The 10,000-nt window shown below is 38.1% G+C and overlaps 1 protein-coding gene across 1 annotated transcript in view; it reads right to left on the bottom strand.

The window, feature by feature from the left end:
- The window catches only part of para (sodium voltage-gated channel paralytic), a 145,365-nt gene that overhangs the window by 42,688 nt on the left and 92,677 nt on the right, over window positions 1–10,000 (bottom strand). Inside the window, exons 15-16 of the mRNA XM_086548991.1 lie at window positions 6,812–6,917; window positions 5,643–5,720 (exon numbers count right to left, since the gene is read on the bottom strand). Coding sequence (XP_086405117.1) covers window positions 5,643–5,720; window positions 6,812–6,917 — 184 coding nt within the window. The remainder of the gene's footprint in view (window positions 1–5,642; window positions 5,721–6,811; window positions 6,918–10,000) is intronic.

A 10,000-nucleotide genomic window follows, 5' to 3' on the forward strand; every position in this document is an offset into this window, starting at 1 on the left:
CTTGAATTTCAATATACATCTTTTCATATCAGCATACTTTAAAGGCATCGTGGCAAATAAGATTAATTCTAACTAGTAAAAAAAAAAAAAAAAAAAAAAAAAAATTTTTTTTTTTTTTTTGGTTCGTGACAAAGCCAGGTGACAAGTGTACAATCCAGGTGAAGACATGTGCGTCATGAACAATCAATAATGATCATACCCGGATATAATTACGATCATAATTACCTTAAATTAGGACCATATCACATACATGGTTATCATCATTATTGCCTGATCATTGTTTATGCAATTTTTTTTGTATAGTTTGTGTCTTTTTTTCTTTCTTTTTTTGGTGAAAGCTTTTTGAAAATGGTGCAGGCTGCTAGCGAGCGACTAAGCATGTTTGGGATAGAATTCGTAGTAGTAATGAGATATAATAATTCTTAATTCATAACTGATGAAGAAAGGGAGAGGGGGAGAGGGAGGGGAGGGGAGGGGGGGAAGGTCCGAGTTGTGTTGATCAAGAGGGGGGGAAATATAGTGCTATGTTTTTTTTTTCTCTTTAAGATGATGGTGATGGTGATGATAGTGATGGTGATAATGATGATATTGATAATAATAATAAAGTGTTATTATCACTATCATTATCTACCATCATTATCAAAATAATTATCATAATAATAATAATTATTATTATTATCATCATCAACATTACTATGATTATTGCTATCAATATTATCATCCTTATAACAATTATAATGATAATAATCATAACGATAACAATAATAATAATAACAATAATTATAATGACAACCATAATAATGATAATAATTACTATTTGTATCTTTATTTTCATTATTACTATCATTATTATAATGATTGCTATCACACCAATCACCTATTTGCACTGCTATTAATCAAAATTTTATTAATCATATCACTGATTATGATAAGCATTTTCTCTTATGTAATATGAATTGTCTTGAATATGATAAATATAAGAGTATTTACATCATATCATATATTCAAATATACTTCTTACAGGAATAACAATAATAATTCTTAATAGTCAAAATGAAAAAGTGAATGAAATGTGAAATATTACAATCTTAAAATTCCTCATTATAGAAAGTAAAAAAAGTGAAACGTTAAATCATTCTATTGATAATTTTTTTTTTTTCAAATTTAACTACTTCGAAGGACCGATAATATATAAATTTTGTTTTTTAATGAATTTTAGATCAGATTTTTTAAAATGAATTTTGGATCATCATACTTTCTAAAAACAATGTCCTTATTATCATCATTAACTTGTATCGGTGGGGGAGGGGGAGGGGGAGGGGGGAGGGGGAGGGGGAGGAGGAGTACATAAGCTGTGCATAGATTAGAACCCTGAAATAGAAGAGAAAACATGCAAGCCTGTACCTAATGTGCATGTTTTAATTTGAATAGAAACGAAAAGAAGAAAAAAAGTTAGATGGAAAGGAGAGGAGAGGAAAAAAATGAAAAGAGTGAGGAAGAGATAGAGATAGAGAGAGAGGGAATGAGAGAGAGAGAGAGAGAGAGAGAGAGAGAGAGGAGAGAAGAGAAGAGAGAAGAGAGAAAAGAGAGGAGAGAGAGAGAGAGAGAGAGAGAGAGAGAGAGAGAGAGAGAGAGAGAGAGAGAGAGAGAGAGAGAGAGAGAGAGGGGAGAGAGAGAGAGAGAGGGACAAAGAGAGAGAGAGGGACAAAGAGAGAAAGAAAGAGAGAAAGAGAGAGAGAGAGAGAGAGAGAGAGAGAGAGAGAGAGAGAGAGAGAGAACAAGAAAGAGAGAGAGAGAGAAAGAGAAAGAGAAAGAGAAAAAGAGAAAGAGAAAGAGAGAGAGAGAGAGAGAGAGAGAAAGAAAAATAGAAAGAGAGAGAGAGAGAGAGAGAGAAAGAGAAAAAGAAATAGAGAGAGAAAGAAAGAGAGAGAGAGAAATAGATATAGAGAGAAAAGAAAAAAAAGGAAAAAGAAAAGTCAGAACCTAAACCGCCATAACATGTCTAGCTCCATCGCTCATGTCCTTTAGTAATGCGGTAGTCTGTTTAATCCACGTATTGTCCACGGCATGGTGATATGAAAATACGGGAGAGAGAAAAACAAAGGAGATGTAAACGATAGCAGAATGTGCAGCCTGTAGTCGACCTCCTGCATCCGGGTATTGTACAGGAGAGCTGGAGACGCGAACAGCTGCCGTGTACTGGTGCCAAAGATCTGTCTGAGATCCCCCTCTTTATAACATCAAGCCCTGGGGGTTCTCTTTCTCTCGCCCCTCGCTCCGCCCGCCCTCTCCCGCTCGCGCTCTCTCGCTCTCTCTCTCTGCCTGCCTGCCTGTTCTCTGACTGCAAACTCGCACCCGCACGCACACGCACACGCACACGCAACCACACACTCGCGCTTGCAAGGACCTGGCTCTCTTCTAGGAGACTAAATTTCATCTTCGTCTCCGCACGCAGGACTTTGGTTCTCTTTCGACTAGTATACGGAGAGAGAGGAATGGCGGACGCGGAGAGAGGGTGAGCGGGTAGGGGAGAGGGAGAGAGGGAGGGAGTAGGGGTATGCTACACATTGTTACCTTCATCTGCTGGAACTGCGGCTGCGTTCACATACAGAACACACAAATATACACCAGCACGCTTCCTACTGAACCCTTGGGGGACTCTGTTCACATACTTGGCTGTGGTGATCGTGTTTGACTTCAAAGATGAATGTTGACGTTAGATGTGTTCTCTCAAGTAAGCATGTTCATAATATAGAACAGAATGCAGTTACATATGTTTGATTAAATCCTGAGGCGACGACTGCATGTTAAAAGGATTCATCTATGCTGTATGTAATGTTTTTTTGTTGATGACCTGTAGCAGCATGTAGAATATAATCCAAATGTTTGAACACGAGAGTACTTATTCGTGTCTGATCTTCCTGTATGGTGTTGCAGTATGTAAAATGCGAAAGTCCCCAGCGGTCGAAGGAGGCAGCGTGGGGTCTGTGCATGTGAACGCAGCGCAAAATCAATCACATCCATGCTTTTGTGAGAACTACAGGCTCACGCAGGCTCAGACTCCACAGACACTAAACAAAGCGTCTCCAAGACTCAAGAATCTGCTTAAGACAATTTCGAGTTCTGAATCCAACAACAACGGATGGCTAAAAAGGCTATATATATGGGATTGTTTCTTCTTTACACGAACAACTGGACTACCCAGGCTACAGGCTACACAGGCGTGAAACGTATCATAAGCTAGAGGCTACATATATGAGCGTCGGGAAAGGAGGGGACATGACATCCCGTCTAAATACCACGATGCGAAGAAAACTCAAAAAGTGAGGTCATAAAAAGTCATTTACACATACAACATTACAGTACACTACAATATACATATATATATATACATGCAGGCAGATATATATATATATAAATATATATATATATATATATATATATATATATATATATATATACATATACATATATATAACAGTATGTATGTCTATATATATTACGAAAGCAGAAGCGAAAGAGGCAGTTGTAAGAAAAAGATGTAGACAAAAGTTGTAGAAAGGTGCAAAGTTTTAGTTTGTTGTCGTAGTCAGAGCTGGGTTAATTTTTTGTGTTGTATTTCTTTATTGTTCACTGTAGCTGCTAGAGTTGAAAATCTAAGGGTATCTTAGGGAGTTTCTGATAAATTTAGATGCGTGAATATTAATGACAGCATGTTGTTATTTTTGTATTTCGCCTGTTGTCTGAGGTGATTGTGTCCTTTGTTTATTTTTCTTAATCATTTTAATCGTAAATTACAATGAGGTGCGTTTTCGTGATACTGTAATGTCAACTCTTTCCATATTTCTCCGAGAGATTCTAAAGGAATGAAAAACAAGGATTCTATAAGAAAAAAATAAAGATATTGACATTTCAGACTAGAGTGGAGGATGTAATTTAGAAAAAAAAACTACAATTAAAATTTGTTTTATACTTTTTTTCTTTCGTGAGACGTTTGAGAGCACAACATTTTTTTACGAGTTGACAAAACAGCGTGATCAATATACAGAAGAATGTGAATTCGGTTTTCCGTCACTGAGATCCCAAAAGCATAGAGCTCTGTTATAGAGTACTGCTCGGAGTAACACAGCAACATGTTGCGCTGTTGCACCGTCCACCGCCAATGCTTTTGCAATCCCAATGATCAAAATACCCAATAGTAACGTCGCGATGGCCGTCATGACGTCACAGCAATAGTGACGTCACGGCAATATGGCGGCAGCACTCGACTGCACATCGTCGTGACGTCACATAACATTCCCATTCTCCAGGACGAAAAAAAAAAAAAAAAAAAAAAAAAAAACTAACAAAAATCTGCAGCCTAATTCTAAAGTGTAGCGACTAATTGGCTTATGAGCCCTAAAAAAGAAGTGAATGAGAGATAATAAAAGACAGGTACGCACCCTCTTCATCTATGAAATGTTGAAGTGTAGGGGATGGGATGGGGCACGATTAAAACAACGACTTTGGTTACTCAACAACGATAACAACAACAACAACAACATTGGTTACTAGACAAATGCAAATTTCTGTGAACTGGTGGCTGGAATTTCCTATATTCTGACAAATGACGTTAAGAGCAAAATTTAAGATATATATGTATATATATGACACTCAAAATGCCAACAGTCCTCAGACAAAGAGTAAAAAAAAAAAAGTTATTATTAATTTTGTATAATCAAGATATTTATAATGAAGCGTAACTGTACATGATGGGTGATCAAACACTAGTTCATATCAAGACATTATTTTTTTTTATAAACATGAACCTAGAATCACTTCCAATGAGGTAACAAAACATGCAAACCGCTAAGTTCAAAACTTCACAATGTACACTGGAATAGATTAAAATGACGTCACAGCTACCAAGGCAGGTCCGTTCCCAGAAGGCATTGCGTTTTTGTAACTTTTCGAAGCCTAACACGAACGCTCATAACACTATGGCCTTCACTTCCTCGTTAATTAAGAGAGAACTAGGACTGTGTCCAATTACGAATAAAAGAAGGCTTCATTGTGATTCTTACTAAGTAGAATGACGACTTACAGATTCTCTAACTTCACGCGCCAAATTCAAGACTTTATCACTCCATGCCGGGATATATATTTATTTTGATTGAATGACTTTCATCACTGATTCCGAAATTTGTATTTTTTTCTAGATATTCAAAATTATCTAACAACGTTAATTTTATGGAGTCTATCTTATATATTTATATTTTCCCCCTAAATCAATTATAAACGTATTCTTATAAGAACTGGAAGGACGGGCGTGAATGCGGATTCATTCAGCGCCGCTGCAAAAACGCTTCCGTCAACTCGGAGCGCCCGATGGTACTTCTGTTGTGACGTCATCATGCCTACATCTACCATTGATACATCTTTGCTGTTATCAACACTCAGGAAGAACTATCAAACGTTTACTTAGAGAAAAAGGATTTAAAAAACGATAAATAAGAAGAAAACCGCAATGCACTAGCTACAGCTGGGGACATTGAGATATTGAAACGAAGGACCGAAATAAATGACTGTACACGAGCTAGCTTTTGTTTTTAGCGGGCGATAAAAAAACAAAACAGAGGTTAAAAAGAGTGGAGGAAACTCACCTGCATGATCACTGGCTTGACTCTGTCTTCCTGCCTGTGCCTCAGCTTGCTCAATGATCTCATTGAGGACCAACACATCTGTTGAAATAAGATTGATGTCAGGGAATGCAATAAGGTTATCATGCGGCCAACGCACGTCCACGCAAGACGGTCATATTATGTTGAAAAAATAATTAAATGAGAACATACAATTTCACAACATAGATTGATTGATATTTTCATTCATATTTTTTTTTTTTTTTTACATTTATTACAATGAAGTCGGTCATATTACGTTGGAAAAAATAATTAGATGAGAATAAGCAATGTCACAACATAGATTGATTGATATTTTCATTCATACTTTTTCACATTTGTTACAATGAAGTCGGTCATATTACGTTGGAAAAATAATTAAATGAGAATAAACAAATTTCACAACATAGATTGATTGATATTTTCATTCATACTTTTTTTTTTTACATTTGTTACAATGAATTAAATTTGGTAGTTAGTGAACAGGTACATTATTGATGTGTCATTAGATTGAAATACATTTCTGATTTATAATACACTGTGATCTATAAAACACAATTAGTAACATTGGTGAATATTCATAGTTCATAATACTGCAGATCTAATGACCAAACAAGCTCTTTAACTAATAGCTAAACCGCTAGAATTTGAACAAACAGCCATCGAATGTGAAAGATTCATACTAAACAAAACGAAAAAAAGAAAGGAAAAAAAAGGGAAAACAACAAAACAACAAAGACACATGGATATGCCGACGGCCTCTCCATTGTCTTGTTTCCAAAACCGACGAAGACGAAGTACTTGCTGGTACTTCGACAGCCGCGAAGGAGGAGGTAGTGGAGGAGGAGGACGTGGAGGTCGAGGAGGAGGTAGATAAAGAGGAGGAGGAGGTAGATAAAGATGAGGAGGAGGAGATAGAGGAAGAGGAGGTAGAGGAAGAGGAGATAGAGGAAGAGGAGGTAGAGGAAGAGGAAGAGAAGGAGGAGGAGATAGAGGAAGAGGAGGCAGAGGTACAGGAGGAGGAGGCAGAGGTACAGGAGGAGGAGGTAGAGGTACAGGAGGAGGAGGTAGAGGTACAGGAGGAGGAGGCAGAGGAGGAGGAGGCCGAGGACGAGGAGGCCAAGGACGAGCACGAGTCAACGAGTAGGACTCACCTCGCATGTCGAGGACGGCGTGTTTCTGGATCGGGTCGATAAACGGGTTAGCATCCGGGTTCTTGTACTTGATCGCTAACAGCTCCTCCGGTTCCATTGACGTATCCTGCAATGGCAGCGTGAACATTCAGTCATCCTTAGCAGGGCAGCGGTCAGGTCAGGTCAGGTCAAGTCTACTCAGTCTGGATCTAAGTCTTTTGATGCTTTACATGTTCTTTCTATTTTTTTTTTTTAATTTCTTCTTCTTCATTTCGTGATCATTATTAATGAATGATGTTTATATCAAAGTCAATATCGTGCATAAAAGAATCAGTACATTCAGAATGGACAATTATAAACCTATGATTTTTTTTTACGAAGAGTCAAAGCCAAAAGATCAGTTAAGTGTCAAGTGAACCACGTTATCAAAGTCAATTCGTCCACTTAAGTTACTTGTGAGGAGAAGTAGCATACACCAGGCACTGTTAACAGTATACAGACAATAAAGACGATTTCCTGCAAGTGGCAAGATGCAAACAGGATGGACAGTAAGGGAGACAAAAAAAATATCCTTTATTATCAGTCCTGTTTACATGAAGATATTCTGATATTTTCTTTTTTCTTTTCTTTTCTTTTAATAGGCTCGTATTCTGACTCAAAGGGAAACAAAAAGGGAGGGGGGGGAGTCAGAGAGAAAAAAAAAACACGAAAATGGAAATCGAAAAAAAAGGAAATAAAAAAAGGGGGGGGGGGAGTCAGAAAAAGAAAAAAAAAAAAACACGAAAATGGAAATCGTAGAAAAAATCAGAATATCCATAACTCGAGTGCCAACTTCGATCGTCTTGAGAAAAAAAAACAACAACACAGAGATGCATTCACTTGCGACATTGGCGAAGACCTACGATTAATATCTGCCATTCAGTCTGGTCCTATTAAAAAAAAAAGGCCAGATACTGAATGAGATACTGTGTATAAAAAAAAAATGTATGTAAATATGAAATCTATTCATACAAATTTCTTATTTTTTTCACTCAAAAGTAGGTTTTTATTTCTCTCCACCAACATTGCCAACCTCTGCCTTGATGACAGACATGCGAAGGGGATCACAGTTCTGACGACACAGAAAACGGGCATTAAATCAACACTTTAAGGGGTAACTCAACTGGGAACCTGATGGCTATGGAAGTTTTTCTTGGGTGTGTGAAATAATTCTGAACGTTTCCTTTTTTTCATTTGATATGAATTAATGTCTCTAATGTCTCAGCCAGTACGTTCCAAAAAAAAACAAGGTACAATGGTGTCACTGTGGATATAGTGTGAACAGTGAATCGGATAACATCAAGTCCCCAGCTATGGAAAAAAGGTGAAAACACGCTGTGATACGGTGCAACAATCTACGGTGATATAACGCCATCTTTCACTCTGATTCGGGTGATGGGAGGGGGGAAGAGGGGGGAGGGGGAGGAGGAGGAGGAGGAGGAGGAGGAGGAGCAGGAGGAGGACAAACACAGTAATTTACAATTCCTTACCTTTCAGCGTCACGACAAAGCGTAAATAATTTTTTTTAAAGAGTGAAATAAATACATGATGATACACACACTTCTTATACATTATTCAACAAATACTTCATGCAAGGGGACCTGACTTGTACAAGGAAAAATCTGCTAAGTGTAGGTTCCGGCCGCCCGCAAACCCGCCCGCCCGCCCGCCCGCGTCGCACCTGACAAATGACTCCCTTTACCTCTTTTGAGCATAACTCTTCTTCTGAGCGCTCTTCAAGGATAAAAAAAGTAAAAAAAAAATAACCATAGGATAATAACAAAGAAACAGAGATAGAAAAAAAAACAAAAAACAAAACATAAACGCGCTCTTCAAGGATAAAAAAAATAACCATAGGATAATAACAAAGAAACAGAGATAGAAAAAAATAAAATAAAAAAAACAAAACATAAACGATCGCGCGATTGTCCGATCAGCTGATTGACGTAGACTCTGACGTCACTCCCCTGTCAAAACACACACACACCTTATATGGTGATCCAGAGTAACGGTGTGGGAATATGAGTGGTATGTATTACCCGGGTATTCGTGTGGGCGTGTTTGGGTTTGACTTTTGGGCGTAGCGCTACGGGCGTCACGGGCGGGCGGGCGGGCGGGCAGGGTCTGTGGGCGTGGAGAAAGCACAGAGGAACCATAACGTGACCCGAGTCGTTTGAGAATCAAGGTCATGACCTAAGTTGTTCCTTCCTTAATCTGGGTCAGATAATCACCTTGCCTTCTTTGATATAAGAAAAAAAACAACAAAAAAACACATATATAATTCATAAAAGAGGATATAAATTCCCTTTTTTATTCAGTGACAATAACAAGACAATGACAGATTAAGTATTTGCGACATCAACAACAACAACATCAACAAGAGGAAGGCACAAAGGATCCAACAGGTCACGTGATCTTGAAGCTCAGTCGACCGGTTACGTCATCACAACGGAGTCCCAGGGATGAATGATGAAAGGAAATGAATGACAGATGATGATGATGGTGATGAGTGACAGTGCATGCATGGCCAAGGGGGGGGGGGGGGAGGGGAGGGGCCGGGAGGTGTAAAGATGAAGAGGCCTTAGGAATAAAATTGTTAAGTATAGCTGGAAGCGAAAGATATATACATGTGTACATGTACATATATATGCTGTATATATATATATATATATATATATATATATATATATATATATATATATATATATATATATATATATATATACATACAAAGAACATCTGTAATGATTTTGTCTGATGGAATCGATTTTCGTAACATAGTTTAAAAAAAGGTCAAAATCAGGTGAAATCTGTGTTTAGGGAAAGGCAGGTTGTTTCCAGGAATGTGAACTTGCAGTGGTGTTTGTCCCAGTTGGTAGATGCTTCTGTGAGAGTGTTGGAAGTACGGATTTGGAGGCTCATGTGCGCTCACACAAGCACGCTAACGTTGACGCAGATACAGACACGCACACGTACACACACACGTACACACACATGCGTATACACACGTACACATACGTACACACAGACACACACGTACACACGCACACTCGAAACACACAAACACGCACACATACACACTATCTCTCTCTCTCTCTCTCTCTCTTACATTCTCTCTTTCTCTCTCAGACGTAGACACACATACGCTTCCCATTCACACAAACAAAATAA

Source organism: Penaeus japonicus, unplaced genomic scaffold (assembly GCF_977035675.1).
Source record: "Penaeus japonicus unplaced genomic scaffold, GWHDUDI00000001_assembly GWHDUDI00000021, whole genome shotgun sequence".
NCBI classification, from domain to species: Eukaryota; Metazoa; Arthropoda; class Malacostraca; order Decapoda; family Penaeidae; genus Penaeus; species Penaeus japonicus.